This window comes from Monopterus albus, unplaced genomic scaffold (genome assembly GCF_001952655.1).
Source record: "Monopterus albus unplaced genomic scaffold, M_albus_1.0 scaffold44.1, whole genome shotgun sequence".
Classification (NCBI taxonomy): domain Eukaryota; kingdom Metazoa; phylum Chordata; class Actinopteri; order Synbranchiformes; family Synbranchidae; genus Monopterus; species Monopterus albus.
This window is the reverse complement of record NW_018127924.1, coordinates 1,700,892-1,725,940: the sequence shown is the minus strand read 5'-3', so window position 1 is coordinate 1,725,940 and position 25,049 is coordinate 1,700,892. Positions and strand designations below refer to the sequence as shown.

General features: G+C 39.7%; 3 protein-coding genes across 6 annotated transcripts in view; 2 read left to right on the top strand and 1 right to left on the bottom strand.

Annotated features, from left to right (window-relative positions):
• The window catches only part of rttn (rotatin), a 30,895-nt gene extending 21,683 nt beyond the window's left edge, over positions 1-9,212 (top strand). The window contains exons 36-49 of the mRNA XM_020599976.1: positions 285-486; positions 1,557-1,647; positions 1,959-2,109; positions 2,359-2,496; positions 3,288-3,490; positions 3,641-3,746; positions 4,019-4,116; positions 4,339-4,416; positions 4,790-4,916; positions 6,574-6,767; positions 7,229-7,505; positions 8,480-8,583; positions 8,867-8,936; positions 9,051-9,212. Of these exons, the coding sequence (XP_020455632.1) occupies positions 285-486; positions 1,557-1,647; positions 1,959-2,109; positions 2,359-2,496; positions 3,288-3,490; positions 3,641-3,746; positions 4,019-4,116; positions 4,339-4,416; positions 4,790-4,916; positions 6,574-6,767; positions 7,229-7,505; positions 8,480-8,583; positions 8,867-8,936; positions 9,051-9,130 (1,919 nt within the window). The 3' untranslated portion in view covers positions 9,131-9,212. The remainder of the gene's footprint in view (positions 1-284; positions 487-1,556; positions 1,648-1,958; positions 2,110-2,358; positions 2,497-3,287; positions 3,491-3,640; positions 3,747-4,018; positions 4,117-4,338; positions 4,417-4,789; positions 4,917-6,573; positions 6,768-7,228; positions 7,506-8,479; positions 8,584-8,866; positions 8,937-9,050) is intronic.
• Positions 9,213-9,311: 99 nt separating this feature from the next.
• cd226 (CD226 molecule) overlaps positions 9,312-25,049 on the top strand; it is a 54,967-nt gene continuing 39,229 nt past the window's right edge. The window contains exons 1-6 of one of the 4 annotated variants that reach the window (XM_020599973.1): positions 9,312-10,287; positions 10,997-11,320; positions 11,551-11,931; positions 12,463-12,565; positions 13,303-13,357; positions 13,970-15,247. In XM_020599973.1, the coding sequence (XP_020455629.1) occupies positions 10,224-10,287; positions 10,997-11,320; positions 11,551-11,931; positions 12,463-12,565; positions 13,303-13,357; positions 13,970-14,104 (1,062 nt within the window). In that variant the 5' untranslated portion in view covers positions 9,312-10,223 and the 3' untranslated portion in view covers positions 14,105-15,247. Of the gene's footprint in view, positions 10,288-10,996; positions 11,321-11,550; positions 11,932-12,459; positions 12,566-13,302; positions 13,358-13,969; positions 15,248-25,049 lie in introns of those variants that run through there. The other 3 variants (XM_020599974.1, XM_020599971.1, XM_020599972.1) reach the window with 3 other exon arrangements.
• dok6 (docking protein 6) overlaps positions 16,073-25,049 on the bottom strand; it is a 47,561-nt gene continuing 38,584 nt past the window's right edge. The window contains exon 8 of the mRNA XM_020599975.1: positions 16,073-18,379. Within this exon, the coding sequence (XP_020455631.1) occupies positions 18,225-18,379 (155 nt within the window). The 3' untranslated portion in view covers positions 16,073-18,224. The remainder of the gene's footprint in view (positions 18,380-25,049) is intronic.

Genomic DNA, 25,049 nt, shown 5'->3' with positions numbered 1-25,049 from the left:
CACTTCATACCATATAAACCTTGACATCATGTTTCTTTAAAAGCTGTGAACTTCATTGTGGTGTGTGATTATTGAAAACCAAAACCATTCCCCACATCTCTTTGTTTTCAGTATATTTCTATCTTACATATACAGTTTTAAAAGTAGAACAGTTGTCTCTGATATGTTGATGTTTTTAATTAAGTGGTCACTGTTCTTGTAGTCACAGAAAGAGATGCGATTCACACAGTGTGGAAATCATTAGGAGGGATTCTCTATTAGCCATCTATTGATGTGCCCTACAGGCCAGAGTGACACCAACACCAGTGACTCCATTACCTCCCAAGACTCCCAACAGGTTGAGCCCTCTACCTGGGAACCTGTTGTCATGGTAACTCCCGAACTCCTGACAGCCCACTGTGGCCTGCTGACTAACCTGCTGGCCATTCTGCCAGATTTCACCCTCACTGCCATCCGACACAACCAGCTTCTCCAAGCCCTGGCCAGGTAACAGACCGTGTGCTCAGTGCACACGAATCCACCCTCCCCATAATGTATTAATCATAAGTAAAATTGAAAATAATAAAATCGGACCTGCCAATCCATATGCATTTTGCATAGTAGGTGTGCATTTTGTTACGCTAGTCACTCTAAAGTACACAAAAGCTGCTGACACTTTGTGAGTTTGACCATTTGTGTAGAAGTGTTTCCTGCCAAAAAGCAAAAGAAGAATCATAGTGCCAAATTTGGGGGTGATACAATAGCTGGGATCTGTAAATAGACAGAAACACTCTTGACAGTCTCACTCTGGGTGGCTGGATACTGAAGTGAGGACCATTATTCAGACTCCTTTAAAAATGTAAATGAAAGTTGAGATTGTGAGTTAACATTAGCCTAACGTTACATATGAGTATTTGTATGCAAGCTAGCTTGCTTGTTCACCAGTCATTTGAGTTGGCAAAGTAATTTATATTGTCCATGTGTCGCAGATGGTTAAACGTGACCTTTCGTAGCATTCATAACATTAATTAGGCAATTGCACACACTGCAGAAATCCCCAGAAAGTTACTAGGAGAGATGGCCATGCCTCCACGTCTCCAGACTTCCCCACTATTCATTCTGTAATCCTGATATTAACATCAGTCATCAGGAATCTGTAGGTAAATAACTGAATAGCAGATGATCTTCATGTTTATGTAGCAGTGTTTATGTCAGCAGGTGTTGTAATTTAAACAGGAAGCTGCAACAAAAATGGCAGTACTAGGTAAACACACACACACCCAGTATAAGGTGGTATGCTGAGACCGTTCCAGGTTGGCCGATCTTTTAACGTACACAAACAGTATAACAGCTTTAACAGTTACTTATGTTCAGTCTAGTTTTCTGATTGTAGGAAAGAAATAAAATCTACACTTAGAGCTATAGTAACATCTTTTTTTTTTTTTAGAAAAATGGTCTAAATAAATATATGTATATTTAATTCAGTAGAGAATTACTGTTAATTGTAGCCCTAATTTTATCTAGCTAGTTTCTTGACAGCACACACTTTTTCTCATTATGTTTTCTTTCTTCCTCAGTCTGGTGGAAATTGGCCCCCTTGAGAACTGCCTCACTAAGCTAAAGATACCCAGCATCCTACCAGGCAAGAGAGAAACCATCAAAAGCCAGGTGAGGAACACTGTGATAGACAGTCCTGAAGAGTTTTTCAACTTATTTTTGTTTTTATGACTTACCACAAAAACGTGGGCCGGTACAGTTCAGTGCCAGTTTCATGCAGCACTAGGTTGTCTGAGGGTGCCTCCAGATTTTAGTGTGGGTGGAATACATAACAAGCGTATACTCAGATTATACTGCTGTTTTTGCACCTTGGAAGTTTTGCTTTTAAAAGAGAACAAGTGATTCTTACTATATATCAATTTTCATCATTTATATATCTGTGTAATATTCATCAGTTTCTACTTGTGCATGTGTGTTTCTAGTTTGTCGCCCTACTTCAGTTTCTGTCCAGCTTCTCTAAGCTGTTGCAGTCATGTGTCGCGGTAAGTCAGGAGCTGATTGGACAGATGGACTTCATGAAACATCTGTTGAATACTCTGGTTGCCGTGCTCATGCTGGACACCAAAGGATTAGGTCAGAACCTTATGTTAAATTCAAATAGAAGTAATCATTTTTAGGAAATAAAGTTGGTAATAATAGTCCGTGAACATTTATCCTGTATGTTACCATTATTGATCTGTTTTGAAAGACAGGCCACAGTGCTTTGAATGCGAGCCTTATTTGGACATATATCCCACACTCTCTGCAGAATGCTCTTCAGTGGGATCTGTGTGCGGCTTTGTGCTTGTCTCCTGCTTGTGACTCACTCTTTCTGCTTCTCAGATGCAGGTACCCGGGACAAGGTTTGTGTGTGCTGGGCAGACATGTTTATGCTGCTGGCAACTCTGGTGAAGAGGGACAGCTCAGTAGCACACCCATCTGTCTCTGCTGCACTGGGAAGATGCTGGTGGACATTTGCAGGTACACTGGCCCTCTGCTGTGTTTGTGTGTGCATGTTTTGAAGTGACAAACTTAAATATTCTGGTGGTTTAGGCTGCAGAATTTGTTGTATAACAATAGATAGCTTTTCACAATTCAAAAAAATAAATTGTCTTTTTTGGCAATGTAGGATTTTCCTATAATTTGAATTACCCACTAGGGTTTCAGAGTTTATATCTTGTCACATGATGAAATCAGGCCAATAAAGATTTTTTCGCTCAAATTGTAAAGACTGATAATCATGATTAGAGTAATTATACTGGTTGCAGTAACTCCCTCAATAATCAGGATTAGCATTTTCAGTATAATTGTGCAGCCTTAATTCTAGTTTAAAAAAAGAAATTCTATCATTTTAACACGTGTTGCATCGTTACTGCGTGTGCTAACTTTCCTGAACAGATGCTAGGAGAGGATAATTGCATTCTGCCTTTATAGCACCTCTACTGCTCCAGCTCATATTCCTCTCTGATGAATGGCTCAGCAGGGAAATCTGATGAGTCCAATAAAAGCTAAATGCTGAGCCTTTGTGTGTGTGTATTTATGTCTGGGTGCACATGTTTGTTTTGGTATCTGGGTGTCTGCATACATACTGGTGTGTTCTCCACCAGTCCATACTATCACAGTCCTGAACAAATACCCAGCTGTGAAGAGATTTAGACAGTGGATTTGACATTTGCTTTGCTGTGATGTTCAATATGTATCACAGTGTCACTCATTAAAAGAAGCTATTCTCCTCACAGTTAACTCTTTTTATTTTTCTTGTTCATGTGCAGGAACATTATCAGTGTGTGTGACTGAGAGGTTCACAGACCCTCTGCTCCACACAGTGGCTCTACAGTTTCTCTGTACACTTTTCAGAGAGGAGACAAAGAATCGGGGTGTGGTGACCACGGTCTCACACTCTAGACATGCTACTGCTTTGTTTGACATTTTGAATGGTCCTGCAGCCAGCCAGCTGTGTGAACTGTTACTGCAGGTACATGCAGATGGAGGAGGCACATGATAATCTGACTTTTTCATATACAATAAAATACAGTATGTCAAAGTTGCAATAATTCTGCAGAGCTGATCTTATTTATGGAGGTTCTGACTATATGTGATATGACTACCGCTCTTTGTCTGCCAGAGTTTTGAGAAATGGACCTTTCAAGACCCTTTGAAGAAGCTGACTGCTAGGGCTCTGATGACACTGCTAGCATGCAGTTCCACAGCTCAAAACCATGCAGCCAAAAGTAAGAAAAGCATAAGATGAGTGTAGTGTTTACTTCAAGTTAACCAACATTTTTAACTGGCAAAGTGTCCAGAACATTAAATATATGCTTTTTTAAATTATATTTACTGAATTGCATCTTTCAACCAATGGTTTAGTTTGCCACCATCATTGAGAGCTTTTTTCCCAGTTAGTTTGCATATCTTACTGTTGGTATTCAAATAATGTGAGGTTAACAAAATGAAATCTGTATTATTTTATTCTGTTTTGAACCTCTGACCGTCTTGTGTCTAGGTGGTTTAATTGACAGTTGTGTGGAGCAGCTGAACCAGACTCACTCCCAGCTCCACCTGGAGTCAGTGCGACCCGGCAAGGCTTCTCACCGCAAAAAGGTGAGTGGAGACTGGCTGGAAATTTCCAGTTTCAATATTTCTCTGCTGCCCAGATTTTTTTTTCATTCGGTAGAATAACAATCTGAATTCAACATGAATGATTTTTTGTATAAACTTCATGAATACTGACTTAGTTTATGAACAGTAAAGATGAAGTTAAGGGTGTTTTTAACTTGGTGATTGTTAACATATTGCTCTTTGTTTATATTTCTGTATTTTCAGGAAGAGGGCTATTTAAAGGAAGTCAAGCTGATTGTGGAGATCCTACGAAGTGCACTTTACTGCAATGATGAGTGCAAAGTGAGCCTCTGTGTCTGCCTTTTAATTTCCCATTGTGTGATTTTCGTGTGACCCTCAGAATCCCAGTGCTGTGCCTGTAAATGAGATTTACGTAAATGTGCAAGAGGCTCTGCTAGCATCTCAGCAAATTTAGCATCTTAAGCTCTATAAAAGCATTACTTATGCAGCATATTTGCTAGTTCTTACGGGTGGTTACCTTGGACTCAGTAGCCACTTTAAAAGACATTAAGAAAGTTTATGTTGATTACTGCCACCTGCACTGTTGTAAAAATCAGGGTTTTCTCTAATGTGTTTTAATTTACATGCCTGTATATAGAGCTTTTCCTTTGCTTGTGCTGTATGGGTGTATACTCATTTGTATTTGTGCATGTAGGTGGTGGCCACTGATGCTCGTCTAACATTGGCACTCTATGCTCTTTGGCCTTGGATCCTATTGGATGACCCCATCATAGAAGCAGTGCTGGAGCTTCTGTGTGTTTATACAGCCAACTGCACCAAAGGTCCGTATGTGCGTATTTGGTTTGTCTATCTATATGTCTGTGTGTTTGTGCAAGCACTGTCCTTGCCTGTGCCTGCGCATCACCTCTGTCTGCAGTTAGCAGTCCAACTGAGTTACGCAACTACTTTGCATTAAGAGCCCCATTGTCCTCACCAGTGACCAATGAACAACATTGTCTCACTGTACAAGACCAGCGCCTGCTTGCCTGGCAGTCACAATGAGCGCAGTGTCAGGGTCTGTGAATCAAGCTGCATGGCTGCTTCACTGTATGTGGGAGATGATGTGGCAATGTTGGTATTCCACCATGCAAATGTACAAGCTCTGTATATGGAAATTAGAACAGCAAAAGACTTAGTAAAGAGGGAAGGTGAGATTCAAGAGTATGGAAATTTTACTTTCATAAACTGCTTGTTGTCCCTTTGATTTGTTTGTATGTCTATGTATGCATGTGGCTGGTATGGTCGTGCAAGGGAAATCAGTTTTCATCAGTGAAGGAACGGAAGTATCATGTTCAACACTTGCAAATGTTTCTGTGTGCATGCTTGTTTCAGTTTGATTGGCACCGGTTGCTCAGTGGGTACGTGTGCTCTGATCTAAACTCACTCGCTTTAGACCCCCCATACGCTCAAGCTGTGAAGCACCAGAAATCAGTGAAGTCAGGCACAGAATTTCCCCAAAGGTTGACTGAACAGCAGGTTGTGTTCACGCTGCATGCAGCCAGGCTCAGTATTACACCATCCACCCTCGGGCTACCATTTTTTTCTCCTGAGACTACATTTCTTCTGCATGTTTAATCTCCAGTCATCCAAGGCTTTGTTTGCACTGCAAGTTCAATTCATGTTGCTGTTTTCGTCTGTGCCACACTTTTTCAGATATTTTTGTAGCAGCCTTGAAACTTACTCACAAAGTTTTTTCTTCCACATTTTTTTTGGTATGATTATTCCTATATGTTGCTTGTTTGCAAAAATTAATCAGATCTGATGCACTAGTGGGAATGAATGGCCTTAATGAGAATAAATTGTTGCCGTAGCCCAGGGCTAAATAATGTCCATCCTTCCCAGAGTCAGTAAGGTTGTTGTTGTCAGTAAGCTGTCACGGTGAATGAAAATTAAAAGCCAATTTAAAAGATGAAAATCTTTGAGGTGTTTTTATGCTCTCTGATTCAACCTGAAATCATTGGTGTTTTTATGCTCTCTGATTCAACCTGTGAAACTCATTTCTTTTTCATTTCTTATTGCAAAACTCTCTATTCATCAGGAGCACTGTTTTGAGATGGCTGTTGGCTACTTCTGGCTTTTCTTTCTCCTTTATTTTGTCTTTGTACAAGCGTTTGGCATTTGGCTAGACAGCTATTACATAAAAACAATCCAGGTATGCAGAGGTGTTGGTCAGACAACCGTGCAGACCAAGAGGTCTGTTTGTATTTTTGTCTCTTCTGGGACTGCTGACTGGCCAGCTAGCTAGCTTAAAGATATACAAAGTAGAAACCAGTTCTGACAATAAAAAGAACTGTCACTGTTTGGTTGTTGTAGTTGTAACTGTAAGTTGCAGGCAATAATATTGTGTTTGCACCTCTGTCAGGAAGAAACCCTTGTTTTAGAGATGTAAAAGTTCTATCAGTGTAGTACTCATGATTATTTTTTTCTCCTCTCTCTCAGCATGTGGTTCTCTTTGTGGCAGTGGCTCTGGTGTTACACCAGGCTCTAAAGGCACCTCAAGCAGCTCTCTGATGCACTCCGTCATGAAGCTGGCCACAGGGCTTGCCCCAGACAACAGCTCCACCCAGAAACTTGCCTTCTCTCTCTTGACTAACCTTGCATTGTCTCGTGACTGCAGAGGTCTCCTCCAAAAGGTCCAAACCTGATACATAGTGCATAACATTGTGGACCAGACACACACCTCATAACCAAATCAAAGAAAAGATTCAAACAGTAATATGGAAATAAATTGTGCTTTTTCTTTGAGCAATACAGAGGATTCAGAATGTGTGAGCATCACATCCTTCAATAAAAGTGAGATGTGCTTTAGAATAATCTTATTCAGTTGAGCCAGTTCAACAGTTTTAAATTTATTGTTAACTGGCTGTGAAAAGAAATTTACAAGTTAAATAAATTCAGCTTAAGTGAGATATACAGTGTTAGAAATAAAAAAAATTCATGGCACATGCCTTGAGCTTTTCTCATACTGTTCAAAATCTCACCCTCACACTTCACACTATTCTGGCTGAGGAAATTGGTTCTAAAATAATCTGTTCACATGATTCTAAAACTCAATCAACTTTTTCTTGTCTGCTTCCTTTTTTGTGATTTTCAGAATAATTTCCTGCAAGCCTTCTTGTCAGTGAAGGTGCCAAAGGTGGGTGGTGTTAAGGCCACATCTTTAGGTGGTGGTGGTGGTGGGAGTCTTCTGAGCCTGTGGCTGAGGCTACTGGTCAGTCTGTCATTTGTGGAGGATGGCCAGCAGAGTATCCTTAAGGTGACCGGAGCCCTGGAACTGCTGGCAGATCTGGCACCACACCGGCGCCATGCATTGCTCACCCTGCACAACCTCTGCTTCTGCCCTGCCAACAAGCCACACATCATTGCTAATGGTATGGAAGGGAAGCAGTGGTTAAAGTTACTTGCTTAACACCTAACCCCTCATGCAGGGATATTTATGTGCATGCAGGGATATTTATGTGCTTAAGTGAGACAAACAAAAACAGATTAGTTTTTTGGAGATAATCAGCATTTCATATGTCCACAGCGTCATCCAGTAAGTGTAGTAAGATTATGTCCAACTATATATAACACTTCGCCTTCCTTCACTGTAGTTTTGTAAAAACAGAAGTTGGCTTTTCTTGTCTTACTGTATGTTATTTTTATTTTGTTCATAAGGGACACGGTCTGTGGAAAAAAGCTATTCCTGTTCTGGGTGGATTTTGTTTTTAGGGCCCCTAAAATGACTTCCAGAGGGCAGCAGTTGTGATGTGGGAGGCCACTTATTATTATTATTATTATTATTATTATTATTGATGCTATGCTAACCACCTCTTGGCTCGTGCTCCTTGCTTAAGAGACAGACATAAGCAGTATTGATGTAATCAGCTATACTGTAACTCTCATCTTGAAAGCAAAAAAGTACAGGAAGTTGCAGAGACGACTACATGAGGTGCAGGTGGGAGTTAGATAGAGAGGTGGGTGGAATCTGTCGTGGTATTTGTTTCCTTTGCTAAGGTCATGTTTCCTGTGCATGTTCTGCTTAGTGTCATCTTGGCAAATCAATCTCCACTACAGGAAATGTCTGAGATGGCCACATTGCCATTGTCAAATCTTATGTTCCAAAATGTAAAACGAATGTGGCTGAGGTCACACAGATAATCATAGTGTGATGAAAATTTGAAAAAAAGCCTTTGTTCTGTGTTTGGTATGTTGTGCTCTCCAGGTCAGTGGTCTTTTATATGCCAATACATAATGCGTTTTGATAACTACGATCTCTTTAACAGGTGTCGCTCTAATCATTTTGAATTAAAGAATGTGCTGATCTTTTTTTGAGTACCTCTGGTATGTACATGTCTTTCTTCAGAGAAGGCCATCAAGGTGTTGCTATGCTGTCTGGAAAGTAAAGAAGTGGAAACCCGCTCTATGGGAGCATCTGCACTGTGGGCATTGCTCCACAACAATCAAAAGGTACACAAATGCCCCCAAGCATAAAAATATGGATTTTAGAGGCTGTGCATTTAGAGACTAGTATTGGAGCTTTTTGGTCATAATACAGTATGTAAAACAAAATCCTGGGGTGTCTTTACTCTTTCTGATTTTATGTCTGTTCAGTATAGATGAGTCTGCCATTGTACTCTTACATGGGCATGGTGAACCCTTTATATTTTATTATTGTAAACAAATAAAATACTTTCCTGCATTAAGACTCATCAACACAACTGTTCTTAATCTTTTTAACTTTCATTCACAGGCCAAAACTACTTTGAAATGTCCTTCTGTTAGACTGAGAGTTGAAGAGGCACATACCATCTCTAAGAAAGGTATACATGTATTAACTTTGATGCAGAATATCAGAATCTGACATGGCACTTAATGTTATCCTTATATTAGCATGTTTTGTTGTTTATATTGTGCTTTTTCCCTCTGAACTGCAGATGCAGAGAACAGGCAGAAGCCTACCAGTACCTACCTGCTGAAGTGCCTTGAAAACCTTTCCCAGCTGTTAAATAGCTGATTACATGTATACATTGTTGTTTTGTATTGTGTTTTATTGATGCATTTTCATATTAAAATGACAAGTGGCAGATCTCTGATACTGTTTTGTGTACAGATGATTTTTTTTGTGTGTGTGAAAACCAGTTGTGGTTTTAAACACCCTGTGTTTTGGTTGTTGTGATGCTATACCAGTGTTCATACCAAACCACCTTGGGGAAGTTGGTGGCACACAATGCATGCAAAGTTAATGTAGGAGTCTGCAGCCACACTAGCAGCTCTTTGAGCACAGAACACACAATTGCTTTTGCTTTTACTTTAAACTATTCGCTAACATCAGTATGCATAAAATGTTAATATTTACTATGTTCACCATATTAGCTTAGCAAGTTAGCATGCTAACATTTGTTAAACAGTAAACAGTGGATTGGGGTCAAAATGGATAAAAATGCTCTAATGATGGTGTTAGATGGAAGGTCAGGGGAATAGGCTAAAGCTTTTGAAAATCATCTCATGACAACAAAAGTCTGTCTTAAATTTCATGGCAATTCATATTTGAGGTATTTTAATAAAAACCACAAATGTGAACTCTATGGTGGTGCTGGAGGAAAAGTTATAGGGACACACAAGCCATTAAGATAAATCCTAACTGTGTTGTGGTATGTTTCTGACCCAGAACTGACTGACCAACATTGCTTAGATAAATGCTGCTAGCATGGCAAAAAAAGAGCACATTTTATTATCTAATATATCTTTTAATCATAAATGTATATTTTCTCAAAATGTATAAGTTCTCAAAAGTCCTAAGTGAAGTATAAAACTTGTTCATAAAAGCATTTATAAGTTGTAGAGTTTAGCTGGGGGGTAACATCAGTACAATTTAGAAAACTTCAGCATGGATCCCATTACGCTACATTATGCCAGAAGCTGGCCTCCCCTTCACAGCCTATGTGACAAAGTGCCCCTCTGTGTGGAATGAGCCAACAGTGGGCGACCATGAAGTGCTCCCCAATAAGCCAAGTGTTTCTCTGTAGCCGCAGTAGCAGGAAGTGCAGCTCGGGTGCCTCTTCACTTGTCTCATCAATGCAGCTTTCATTCTCCCTCAGTGGGGCAAGATGGAAGCTGTACAAAAGGACCACTGGTACTTTGTGGTACTCCTTTTTTTGCCTTTTATCAAAGGTATGGAATTGATATCTTTTTCTTAACTTTTTAGTAATTTATTCTCACGAGAGGCAACATCGTATCGTAAAACCTTTATTGATAATGAATGTGAGGTTCACTGTTTTTCAGGATACTATGAAAACTTGCATTTGAGTCTCTGTTTCCTCAGTCTCTTTGTTTTTAATACAGCCTAATTAGTAATTAAGCTTTTTTAATCCATAATTCCTTTTTTTGTTGCTGTTAAATTGGCTTGAAAGATAATAGTTATTGTAAGTTGTATTGCAATTTTCAGTCCTTATTCTAAATCAGCTAGAAGTCTCCCAAGGGCACCGCTGGGCTTGGAATCTGTTATTCAGCTCCAAGTCTTTGAAAATGTGGAAGCTTGATCGCTGACTATTGTCAGTCATGTTTATTTGTGCTGGCTTAAATTAGCCTAATTACCATTACCCAAGGGATAAAATCAAATTGCTCCTCCAACTAGAGGAGATTTAAAGAGAAAACATGTACTTTTAAGCCAAATTTCAAAGATGTAAACATAATTAATCAGCCTAAATTGAGGATTTCTGAACTGCTAAATGAAAATGGTAAAATGTAACCCATTACAAGCCTGCAGTTGATTTCTTCAATCGAATTCAGATGTTGTTTATTTTAATTTGATCTAATATGAAGATTATCATTTGTCACTGTAGTCTACATTAACACATTAACTGTAAATTCCTCTGTGCAGTTGCTGTCCAAAAGAATGAGGTTGCTACTGTTCGCCTGGAGGAAGGGATGGTTCTTGACTGTTTGTGCCCATGGGATGGCAGCCTCAGCTTGGTGTCCTGGACCAAAGCACCAGACAAGAATCCAATAGCTATTCTCCATCCAGAGTTGGGAGTGAACTTCTCTCATCGTTACAGGGAGAGGATTGAATTTCTGAGGACCACACTTATGGATGGAAGTATTTCTATAAGGAACGTCACTCATCAGGATATTGGGCTTTACCACTGCTCTGTTCAGACTTTCCCTCAAGGACCCTGGACTAAAGACATTCAGGTGGAGGATTTAGGTAAGGCAGCTGACACTGTTGATGTGGTAATTTCTTAAGAAATGACGTCATCAAAACATTAAACTAGAATTAGGTTTTATTCTCAGAAAATGGAGGTGGAAATTTTAACCTCTCTCAGATCACTCCCCCCCGCTTTTAGAAATTAAAAGAGAAAAACATTATTTAGTTTCCACTATGCATCTTTCTTCATGAGTCTATTTCCTGTGACCTTCACCTTCCTGTGTTTACAGATGATCCCCCAGAAGATGACAATAGCACAGAGCCCCCCTCCCCAGAGGTGATTGTGGCAAACACAGAGTTGATAGCAGAGGAGAACAGCAATCTGACCATCATCTGTAACCACCAACACAATGGGTCAGTTTCCCAAGCTCTTATGAAAAAGATGCCACAAGGCCAAGGCTGGAACACCATTGGTGTGTGTAAGAAGGAGGGGGGGAACCCAGTAAGTGAGAACTACAGCGACAGGGGCAGGGTCGTCTGTGCTGACAGCCTGGATGTCAGCCTGCAGCTGACAGCAGTAATGCAGGAAGATGGTGGTTACTACCGCTGTATCTTCACCACAGATGTGGGGGAGCAGACCACCACTGTGCTGCTCACAGTGCTCATTTCAGGTAAAGAGACAAATAAGTTAACATACAAGGACATATGACTGGATGATAAATTGTTTCTCATACTTAGTATTTTATGACTGTAAATGTCTGTCACAGGGTACAGTCACAGATGAAAGTGCATATATCTAAAAATAGTTTTGATATAAATCATATATGCTGTTTTGGATTTGCAAACAGACTGGCACCTGCTGAAACCACAAAAGCTTGTGGTGCCAGTCTGAACACTTTCGAATTGTGATTGTGTGTGCATGTTACAGGTTTACTGCAATGTGGTGTTGCATCTGCGAGACATAAAACAAGTCTGAAACAGTATCAGCCAACACATACAACACATAAACACACAACACATAAAACTACACTATTTGTTGTCATGTCATTTTCCTCTCTCTCTCTCTCTGTGTTTCATATATGTGTCTCTACTACTGTTAGCAAGTAAAGAGAATGGTGCAAAGCAAATAAACTCCTAGAAGAAAATTATTCCTTTTAGGCCATTGTCCTTTTTTCATTGCTTTCTCTCCTTTTTATAAGTAGGTGGATTCAGCCTGCCTGTGTACATGATGTACATTTACATTGGGGCTGGAGCTGCTGGGCTTGTTCTGCTCATTGTCATGATCATACTAGCAGTGAGGCAGAGGTAAGATCCCACAAAGTATTTTCATGCATCTTTAACACATTAAACTGCATGAATGCAACAACACAGGAATTGCTACTCTACCTAGAAACACATTAACTGCAGTGGTACCTGTCATAACCTGTGTTCCAAACCACATATTTGCAAAACAGTAGAATAGGTGATTACCACTGCAGCATTGCTTACCACTAACCATGTTACAGTATCACAAAGTACTGTAAACCAAAGTATCTGTCAGTTTTATTTAAAGAAGGGTTCGGTGCCACCAGGTTACTGTCACAGTTCTCTGTGGAAATCATCAATTTCTTTACCCCATTTCATGGCCATCCGTCTGAAAATTGTCAAGATGTTTGACCCCTAATAACGAACATGAACCTAATGATGAAGCCAGAGGAAAAGTCTCCAAAGTCAAGAGGACTCATCCTCTGGGGACCATAAATGTTTGTACAAAATGTAATGGCAGTCCATCTAACAGTTTTAACTATGATTGTTTATTATTTATTATTAATCTTAAAAAACAATATTTAATCTAAGTGCAAAGGTCCACTTATTTAGTACTGAAACTTTCACCCCTTTCACAAAACCCCAGGGGGTCCAGCAGTTCTTCCATCATTTCTAAAGTAGGAATTTACATCTAAGGCTGCCCTCATAAATGTCCAGTTCTGTTGTGCTGTATACTGATGTTAAATTCCAAAGTTTTGGTATTTTGAAGTATCTCCAGTTCTAATTATTTACCAAAGGAAGAAGAACAGGAGAGAGGAGTACAGAGTCAAACTGAACCCACATCAGAGACAGGTAAGCATTGCATTATTTATTATATCTACTCTTGTGTTCACATTTGACACTTGTAAAACACTTCCCTACCTTCTCATCAGATATGCACTTAATTGTAATACCATTACATTTGACTATTAATCTCATATGATACAACGCATCCCATTGTTATGTGACCTGATACGTTGTAATTTTGCCTTTTTATTTTCACTGACCTAATGCTGTTTTACAATATCTGACAGTGAAAAATATTTTATCTTTAAATTAATTGGCAATGTAATAGAAAATGTAATAGTAAGTACAGATTATTTTCTCAATTTTCATAAAATTAATACATGTAATAATAATAATGTAAAATTCAAATTATTCAAATCTTATTTCTTTCTCACTCATGTCTTCATTAAATAAAAATTTAAAAGAAAAATATTTTGCATTTACTATATTAATTCAAAAACCAATTTCTTACATCTTTAATGATTTAACAACAGCTGTGTAACAATGTGATATTATGTTGTCAGAGCTGTGACATTTTTATTACTTTTGCTAAGCTGCTGCTGAGTCATTACATTATCACCTGCCACATGTCCTTGTCTAACACCTTAAATACTAACACAATTTATCACGTTTTCACAGCCAAACTTCTATGAGAACATCCCTGTGTGCCCCAGGATTACAAAGAAGTCCAGGCAGATAAAAAATGTCCCTGTGTATGCCAACCTACAAACTGTACGATCACATAAAACCAGATGTCAGTCTCGTGACAAATGAGCATCCATAAATAGGATGTACTGCATAAAGTGAATGTTTAGTTGTATCTGTCACAGCTGTTTGTGTGCCCGGAGTTTTTCACAGAGCACATTCATGTATATATGAGCAAAAATAAAGGTATATTGAAAAACCACAGATTATTTAGTTATTGAGTTTTTAATATGATGCAGGGATAACACTGACACTGGTTAATATTCACTCTCCAAATGAGTTAACAAGCTGGTGCCTGTGTAAGTCCCAGAAAGCTTGTTTGGGTCCAGCTGTGCTCCCACTAATTAAATGTAGTATGTACTGTGTAATTACTGTTGAGAAATTATTTGCTTTGGGCAAAACAATATTTGGCAGTAAGCATCATGCAGAAAGAGCAGACAAAAGCCTGTATAATCAGTCTTTTCACTTCCTTAACCCCCATGTAACACAACTGACAAAAGCCTGTGTAATTGCGCTCCTTTTACCTTTCATCCCTCCTAGTTTCCATTCAAAGCATGACAATAGTGTCTAATCATCTAACAGAAGAGAAAAGCAGTCACTCAGCACTGTGCCATCACTTGAGACTGCTGCTTTCCCCAAAGGGCTTTCTGTCTAGGATGCACTCTAGTTACAGCACACTCTAATTTGTGCTTTAGTTTATAGCTCCTTAAAAATTTTCTGTTTACTGTTTATCATAAATGTTTAGGTTCTCTTCTTCTACTACTTTTTTTACTGTGCTTTAGAAAATGCAATTAAAAAACAAAAACTTTATGATGCTGTCACAAGAAGTTATATTAATAATGTTTATGATTTCAAAGCTTGCCTCTATGTTCTTGTAAATCAATATTCAAAGTTTATGGTAGTGCTATTAAGCTGTGTGTTGTTTATGTGTAATGTGATTCATTTATCTCCATAGAGATGGAGGCAGTGGCAGGGGCAGAGTTGTGGGCTATTCTGACAAATGTGGGACATGAATGGACAATGTAGTTTGGAATCACATGTTTTTGCTGTCATTCTTTCATCTCACTGTTGCTAACAAAACAGTAGAAGCTGCAACTGTACATTTGACTGATACTTGTAATACTGTGTGTGTGGCTAGAATTACTTAAACTGATAAGTGTGACTGTAAATGAGTCTGTGGTCTAAATAAAAAAAAAAATGTCATTGCCACAACCTCACTTATTTCCTGTGATGTAGGTGTGTGAATGAATTGATGAAGGGTTGCAGGTTGAAAAGTAGTTCTAGGAAACCAAACTGTTAACTGTAATACACAGGGGAAGTACTTTGCTTTCAGTAACCACTTAAATTCTGATGGGATAGTTTTCCATTTTGAGATGTATGTTTGCGTTCTTGCTGAGAATGAGATAAGTTTCATGCCTGTATGCTAACTATGAAGCTTCAAATTAGCTCAGCTTGACATAAAGACATGGCCTTTTTGGAAGGTAACAGATATCCAGCTACCAACTCCTCTCTCATGAGCACACTACATATCACTTAGTTAATCAATATAAAAATATGTAAAAATGAAATGTGGTTACAGGTGAGGATAGACAGGTTTTATTGCTTTTGCACAGCTGTCTCCACTGTTCCCAGTGTTTGTGTTATGCTAGGCTAATGGGTGTCTGATTGTAAGCTTTCCAACATGTTAACATGTTCTAGCTTGTTTTTACCAAAAGGTAAAAATGACAATTTGTGATTGTGTGGAGAGTTTTGTTCCACCTTTCTAGCGACTTCTAGTTAATTCATATACCAGGCAAATAGAGGACACAGTGGGGAAATGCAAGGAAAATGCTGATACATAATAGAACATTCAATTTATTACCTTTTTATCATCAAAAACATTACATATGTACATTTAGTGAAAACAGTCCTACACTCAATGAAATAAAAGTGCCATTAACTGTAAGAGCATAAAACATGGTGAGGACAAACACAGTTGTATAACAAATGATAAATGCTGCCAACTACTTGTTTCCAGTTATTTCACACAGCCTGCCAACTACTTGTTTCCAGTTATTTCAGTTAGCACAGCTCAAGATGTAGTCAGACTACATACATTTCTTAACCACACTTATGCTGTAACTGGGGGGCAAATGTGGCCAGATAGATCAACTTTCTGCCTTTTACTGCAGATCGAGACCTTTTTTTTTTAAGATGGGCGCTATATTTGTGGCTCAAATTAAAATACAAGTTTGGTTCTCTTAAATGCAATATTCAAAATAAAGTAACTCACTGAACAACTCAACTTTCAGAAAATAAATGTAAAAAACTATAACCATGCAGAGAAATCTAGTATCTAGCATAATGGATTTCTAGAGATTAACCCAAGGCAAAAACAAATATAGAATAGAACTCATAAAATATTAGGTTTGATGTTATAATTTCTGGGTTTTAAAGATTCAGATTCTTTGATAAGCCACAAAAAACACAACCTACTTTACAACAAACATTTGTAAAAATGAATCACTGTCTGCTGCCACTGGCAACAAGTATTATTCTCAACTTTCTAAATGATCTGTGGTTTTGTCACAAGTTATTCAGGTGTGACATTTCACAGCTGGCTTCGCAGTACTGAAGCTACTGTTAAATCCAAAGCCCAAAGACTTGGCCTCACACTCTGCGGTCTGTTTCAGAAGGCACTTCTTTCTGGGGGAGAACAAACATTACAGCGGTCATGTAATGGTTTTAGAGAAGACTCTATAAATTAACTCCTTTAAAATAATAGAGAGAGAAGAGTCTGACATTTTGGAAATTACACTTATATCTGTATGCTAACTATGTTAGTCACAGTTAGCAGCCGGTTAGGTTAGTTAGCTGCAAAGACTGGAAATGGGAAAACAGCCTTGTTCTGTCATTAAGCACGTCAGCAGACTAGCAGATATAAAGCTCGCAAATTAATACAGTATAGCCATTAGTTTAAAGCTAAACTGTAAAAATGCTTTTCGGTGGGGTGGCTACCTTCAGATAGAGCCATGTTTCCTTTGTGCTAAGCTAAGCTGATGTGTGCTGGCTGTATATTTACCATCAAGACATGAGGGTGGTATCAGCCTTCTTAAGTAACTCTCAGCAAAAAAGGCAGCTATTTTTCAGTATGTCAAACAGTTCCTTACTGACTTTTTTCAGTATTTTACTGAACACACATTTTCTCAGTACAGTACACTAATGCTAATATATATGTATATTTTCTCTGAAATGTAATCTTGTGTGAACTTGACATTCTAGCAGGGCAAAAATTAGCATGACATCTTACTGCCACATTGCACATGTGAGTCCCATGATGCCAGATTTACTTCTGCCTTATATAACTCACCCATCTGGTTACCACCATGTTGCTTCTCTCTCTCCCTTTTTCTGTGCTGATGAACCAGTTATCAGATTATGTGTATGAGGCTGGAGAAGAGCTAGGGAGTTATTAAAATCAAATTGCTCTGCTAGTGTGATGCGAGGCTGGCAGTTTAAAATAGAGGCAGGTATGAGAAGGCTGCATTGCATCATTTCTGACATGATGGCCCTATATCACTGAAGTACATTTCTGAATGACTTTTTCCATTTGCTGGTGGTAGCTGGTTAAGGGCTTTAGCTGATTCATCACTATCAAAGACGAGTGGTTTTTGTGTAAGGCGTTGATCAAGTTCACATTCTTGAGAGAAAGCAGAGTTCAGTAGGTGTGTGAAGATGAGGTGTCAAAATGGTTGTGATTCACTTGAAACTGTTGCTGAGGCTGCAGATTATTGGAATGAGCCTGATAAGACTTTCATCATTTTTGGAACTAAAGCCTTTCTTAACATTATTTACAGCAGACTCCTGTGTGTTGTGGTGTGTACTTGGTGTGTACGTTTTGTTTGTAAGGTGTAGTGCAGTGATTTCAAAAAGGGAGTTTGACTTTAACAGCATAATGACAACATAAAACACTTTAAGACTACACAAAGGATTTTTGGTGCAATATTTGAAGCTACTGCTGCTGTCGCACAGCATACAAAAAAAAGGACATTGTCGTTTCCAGGACAACTCTTCATGAACTGCACACACTCTACAGTTATTAAGTATCACCAGGAAATGACTGGCCTATGTTACACATGTCACTACAATATTTCTACATTCTCTCTAGAGAAGTGAGCAAAGTGTCCAGGTTTGGTTGAGAAAAACTCTTTCATTGAAGGGGTCTCAGATTGCAACTGGATTCACAGCCACTAGAGGGAGATGGTGTCACTTCTTGGTGCTGGCTCTCCTCCTGTCCTGGCTCATCAGACAAAAAGCTGGGGAACGTCTGTGCTCGGGACATAAAAGTCATTGTCAGTCCAGTTCCTGTTGAGAAACAAAAAGCGAAGAAAGTATTAGTAGGGCTGTTTTTGTGGAATAAAATAAGTTGATGATAATAAATAACCCATTTCTGGACCCTCTCCTCACCTAAGACCAGTTTTGCCTGGGGAAAAAAAGAGGAAGGGAGTCCAGTGCATAACCCATAACATCAAAACGATATGTGCTGTTTTCTTAGATAATACACTCATAGCTTAGCTGTTGCTTAGCTACAGTCTGTGCTGATATCTTTATAAAGAAATTAAGACAAGTCTGGCATTCTTAATAAGTTTTTAAAACTCTGATATAGGTGGTTCTCATAATACAAAATTATAAACCCAAAGTTTTTCAATATTAACATATAGCAATGTTTCACCTCAAATAAACAACTTCATGTCACTACCTCATCTTCTTAGACTGTCTGCTGTCTTCTTAGTAGCTGCTCTCTCCCTCTCCACATAAATGTAAATTAATTGGAGCGATTTGTTCTGCAGTTCATACCATCAATGACAGGGAGTAATGAATACTCGTGGGTGGCGGGCTGCTCTGTATAACTGTGAGACCATTAATAATATATTAGGATGCTGTTTAGATGCAGTGGTGGGCTGAGAATAAAGCGGCTGGCAGGGTGCTGATCATGCACAGAACAAGGAGGAAATGGCTAGTGATCAATATTTCAGGAGGTGCAAAAGCTAACACAATGCTGTAATCAACTCTAATCTATAGAATATATGGTACCTACTAATACAGATAGCTAGGAAAAGCTGCTCTACATCAATAGATTTCAAATGTTTCAAATAACTTTATCTACAGTGTAGAGGTTAAATTTCTCCCAGGGCCATACTGACAGAATTGACAAAGAGATCATTTGCTCTTCTGCTGTCGATGCTGAAATGCTTGTTAGTAAATATGATGTTAAGCTGTGCAAATCACTCATAATACAGTGAACACACATGCACACACTGCTTCTCCTGTGCATGTAGGCAGCAGTGCCAGTCATGGAGCCACCAAAGGGAATGAGGCTCAGGCCGTGAGACGTATTGCCAACTCACCATGACATGGAATATAAAACATGACCTAGTCAGTCTGGAAATCGGTGTCAAGTGACTGCGTATGTGCATGTCAGAGCCACACAGAGAGAAGAAGGAGTCTAGTTCATTTGAAAACAGTGTGTAAAGAACTAATGCACTAGTAGGAAAAGTCAGAGAAGGAAAAACACAGAAAAATGCATTTTCCCGTCTGAGTTAAGAGAACAGCTTGCAGGAAGGAGCACAGAGGGGCTGGTGTGGGTGTGAGGATGAGACCAAAACAGATGAGTCATACACACACACATGCATACACACCTTTGTCTAGTCTTTCCCTTCCACCACTACTTGGAATAAAGAAAAATTACATAACAACATAGCTTTAGGTTTTGAATACAGCTCAGTCCTGTTCTAGAAAACAATGCTCCAAGTTAAAAATGGGGACACTTTCACTTTCCCTGCTGTACTTAATTGATTGCTGAAATTACTTGTACGCAACCAGGCATATCCTTTTCACATCTTTGCCAAGACAGTCCCTCTCCTCACCCAAGGCCAGTTTTGCCTGGGAAAAAAAGGAATGGAGCCCAGTGCAGAGAGAGAGGGTAATGCAGAACTCATTATCTCCTCAGTCATAAACTGTGGTGTTTGTTGTGTGTTGCTAGACCCCTGACGAGAGCATGGGACACAAATGTAGACACACCTATGCAAAAAAAGAAAGAAGGAAAACAAATAATTTAATCAAAACCACAGAAAGCGAAGATGGTGCCAGTGTGCCCCCTCCTCTTCTATTCCTATGAGAGGCAGACAATGATTTGTCAGTGCCTTTTTGTTACTAGGGAAGGTCATGTCATCCTATCTGGCCTGGGGTGGCAGCTGCTGGGCCACAGCAGACAGGATCAGCAAGAAGGGCACTCACACACAGACAGATACAATGGTGGGCCCACGCACAGACACAGGCATTCATGCATGCATGTTGACACACACACATACATAAACCTCTCTGCACCTTTCTTCTTCACTGTGCGATAACCCAGATGGCATCCTAGTAACCAGAGAAAGAGATGGTGCCTGTACCATAAACTGCAGATTATGCAAGATGACATGCAGCTTTGTTTCTTTTCTATAGTAAAGAAGCTATGGGGACAAATGAAAGATCAATGCAATGTAAAGATTAGGTCAGTTTATTTACATTTGGATTCAAATAATGTATGCAGATGACTGAGATTTAAAACTTTCCACACATCCAGAAAGAAACCACAATAGCTGGACTCAGTTTTACCTGGCTGTAATATACTTTTTATATGATTCAGTTTTTACAGTTATTACATTCCATATTGCCTGTTGCATTTCAGGTAGTGTTATCATCCTGCTCTTCTATCATCTTGTCCCTGTGCCTTAAATACTTTCTCCCTGTCTGTAAAACCCCCTTGTATCGTTCGCAACTGATCAAGCTAAGAACAGAGCTCATTTACCATTAGAACTGCTAAACCTACCACAATAAATTGTGGAGCACAATAAAGTACAGAAAGTGGGTGTTATGAAATGGCAGAACGTTACATAAAACTAGGTCAAAGGAAAAAAAAAATGCAAGCATTCTTTTCCCGATTTCCATTCCAGTATTAGTGTTGGTAATTGAACTAACAGTTGTGGCCTTTTAAAGCCTGACAATTTGAAAGTGCACTTATTTCTTCACCTGAGCAATTTCAGAGAGCACGTATAGCATTTTCACTGAAATGCAGAAAAATACTAACATTTGGAGAGAAGAGTGTTGCTGCAATGTATAGTTTCCGGAGAATAAAACTTTTACCTTAGGTTTAATTAAAAAGGTGAGTTCTTTAGGGGTTGAATTTTGTTTCCTATATAGTTGCAATAAGATCAAAGTGGAGTTTTTTTTTTTACACCATTTCCCAAAGTTTCTTTTAAACAAAATACATTTGATAGTTATTATATTCAATTATGGTAAAGGAGGCTTCAGGGATGTATTTTTGGTACATTTCCAGTGAAATAAATGTCAGATGAGAAACATATTAAAGTCACAATTCTTTATTTGCCAGGTCTCTCATTAACTGAGGCAAAGAAATAAGCAAATAAGTGCATAAACCTCCATGGGACAAGAAACTGTGTTCCTTAATTATTCCCCTGCCCCTGCAGGGTATTTGAAAGCAACCGGAGCATGACTCAGCAAATTGACTGTGCTGATTGGATATTCATCATGCATGCAGTGATACAGCCAAAGAGCAAACACAGCCACTCATCATGATCCACATTCCGTTTTTGTAACCTCTATGTGTACCTAAATCATTATTCCAGGGACTAATAGTATTATTGCTATATCATTACTGAAAATTTATATTTTAAATAGTTAACCTACGCCACAGACTGTATACAAAAGATGGATGATGGTATCAACACTTTTCTCCACTATGCTAAATTGAACCCAACATATCTTGAATACAGAAAGGACGATGTTGGTATTTTGCAACCAGATTCTGCACAGTAGCGACCGAGTAGCCGAGTGACATATCAGACCGCCATTCCGAGCTGTCAAATCATCCAAAATACACCACTTTTTATAACATCAACTAACCTATTAAAATCATTCTTACCAGAAAAATGACCACCTTGGGTTAGAGCATGGATCGGGCTGACAAGCTTATAGTATATAATGCCCAGCCCAAAGCAGTTGATTTTGTACCATGCTTTCCCCTTATCATTAAACGAAGCAGACATTTGAGTGCTCGAGCCGTCTAACCTAAAGTTTTTACCTACGTGTCTGAACCTGACCTGAACATAATTTTGAAATTTCTGTCTAAACCCGGCTTGAACCCTCGAATACCACTGGGTCCCACCAGGCTCGGCTTGGGTATCTACACACTCAGATGGCATTACTTCTGGGAGCTGTCATGTCATCCATCTTCTATACACTGAATGACATATACTTATGTAGTAATCTGATTATTCACAGAATCAGAGTGTTGTTGTTTTTTTGCTTGCCAGAGCGTGTTTTGTCTTTGTGGTGATGCATTGGGGTGTTTGTTTTCGTCACATGGTGGATCATTAGGAAATTTCATGGTTTTACAAAACAATGTCTTTGGTCTGGGGTGGTTTCAGTAAATCAAAAAAGGTGCGCAACTTCCTTTTTATGAATAGTTCAGAAGGAGCGACCTTGGTAGTGGAGTGTGGGACATTCCTGTATGACAGCAGAAAGTTATTCAGTCTCTGGTGGAGTGAACCTTGTTCCACTGATGCCTTCAAGGCCTGTTTCATACTCTGGATGAACCTCTCAGCTAGTCCGTTAGTGGATGGATGATACGGAGCCGAGCGAATGTGTTGTATTCCATTTACATCCAGAAATTTCTCAAACTCCGGTGCAGTGAACTGGGGGCCATTGTCACTCACCAGTTGTTCAGGGAACCCAAATCGGCTGAACATTTCCCCAAGTCTCTCAACTGTTTTCTCAGTTGTGGTGGATCTCATAATGCACACTTCCGGCCATTTACTATGTGCATCCACAGCTACCAGAAACATCCTATCCTCAAATGGGCCGGCAAAATCAATATGAACACGTTTCCACGGTTCCTCCGGCCACTCCCACGGGTGAAGTGGAGCAGGCTGTGGCATGTTGCGGAATTTCTGGCATGAAGGGCAGGTCCTTGCAGTTTCTTCAATTTGCTTGTTAAGTCCTGGCCACCAGAAGTAACTTCTGGCAAGCTCTTTCATGCGGACCATCCCACAGTGTCCATGATGTAGTTGCTGCAACACCCTGTTCTGTAGAGTGGGTGGAACAAGTACCCTTTGTCCCCACAGAAGACATCCTGCCCGCACTGATAGCTCATACAGGTTTCTGTTGTATGGCTGAAACTCCGGGAGCCTGGTACTTCCACCATTAGTGACTACATCCATCAGCTTAGAAAGTACAGGGTCATTTCTGGTGTGCCGACTCACTTGCGAAGATGTGATTGGTGCACCCTCTACCTGTCGAAAGTAGAAAATCTCAGCCGGGCGTGGTTCCACATGATCCACTGGGAGGGGCAACCGAGAGAGACCATCAGCATTTCCGTGTAGTTCTGACTTCCGATATCTAATCTCATATGTGTGAGCAGACAGCAGTAAGGCCCACCTTTGCATCCTACTTGCAGCCAGGGGAGGGATGCCAGTATGGGGACCCAATATTGTTGTGAGAGGGCGGTGATCTGTTAAGAGAATGAACTTCCTTCCAAACAGATACTGATGAAACTTTCGAATGCCAAAAATGATCCCCAAAGCTTCCTTTTCAATCTGTGCGTACTTGCTCTCCACCTTGCTGAGTGTGCGCGAGGCAAAAGCAATTGGTCTTTCATCACCGTTGCTGAACAACATGTACGGAATTCCTAGGTTTTAGTCTGTTTTTAAACCTGCTTTTATCGTTCCTCTGGGTTTTGTCACCCTGTTTAGTTTTGTCACCCTGTTTGGTTTTGCAGGCCCGTTCAATTTGCCCCTGTTTCCCACACTTCCTACATTCTAGATCTTTACTCCAGCATTCTGTGGCAAGGTGTCCTGGTTTGTCACATCTATAGCATTTGTTTTGTATCCCCTTTTCAGTTGAGACTTTGTGCAGTTTCCCACTAGTGCTGAGCTGATGAGCGTCCTTTGTAGCTAACTCCATGGAAACCTTTATCTCAATGGCTTTCTCCAAGGTTAGTGCACTTTCAGTTAGCAGGTGTTTCTGGATAGCCTCGCTCCTCAACCCACACACTAGTCTATCTCTAATAGTGTCCTTCAACACCTCATTAAATTCACAATATTCCGCTAACTTCTTTAATGCTGCTACAAAGACGGTCACAGATTCCCCTTCCTCCTGATTTCTCTTATGGAAGCGAAAACGCTCAGCAATTACCAAGGGTTTCGGTGAGAAGTGAGCTGCCAAAGTATTCACTATGGTGTCATAGGACTTAGTTCCTGGCTTATCAGGTTGCACAAGGGAACGTAGCAGATTAAAGGTTTTAGCACCCATCACACTTAAAAATGTTGGCACAAGCTTCTCCCTATTAATGTCATTAGCCTCAGCAAAATAATTGAAACGCTCCGTATAGGAGCTCCACTGTTCTGTGTTTTCGTCGAACGGACCAATACTCCCAATGATCCCCGCCATGTGGACTTCACTCGTAGTCTCGTAGCCCAGTTACTCACAGTCACTGTAGCCTCTCACTCACGCTGCCGTAACCTGTCCTCCAGTCAGCTAACGCTGCACAGCAAGCTAGCGTGCAACTGCGGCACACAGAAGAAACCAGGCCGTGCTGTCTCACACTCCGAAAACCGCTGGGCATCTGTGTTTTATCCTCGTCGCCACTCTTGTTGTGTCTGTAGTATTTCTTCTATTTATACTAGACACACAAGAACAATCGGAGCGTAATGTGCCGTTCAGTACTGATTTATTATGGCCTTCAGTTATCTTACATCCGGGTTACCCGCAGTACCCGACTACCCCAACAGATGTCAGTACAACCCACATGCACAATACATGACAGTAGAACCATCTCAGGGATGATCAGAAGAAATGGACAGCACCTAAGTTAAATATATGAGTGTCACAGCAAAGGGTCTGAATACTTATGACCATGTGATATTTCAGTTTCTCTTTTTTAATAAATCTGCAAAAATGTCAAAAATTCTGT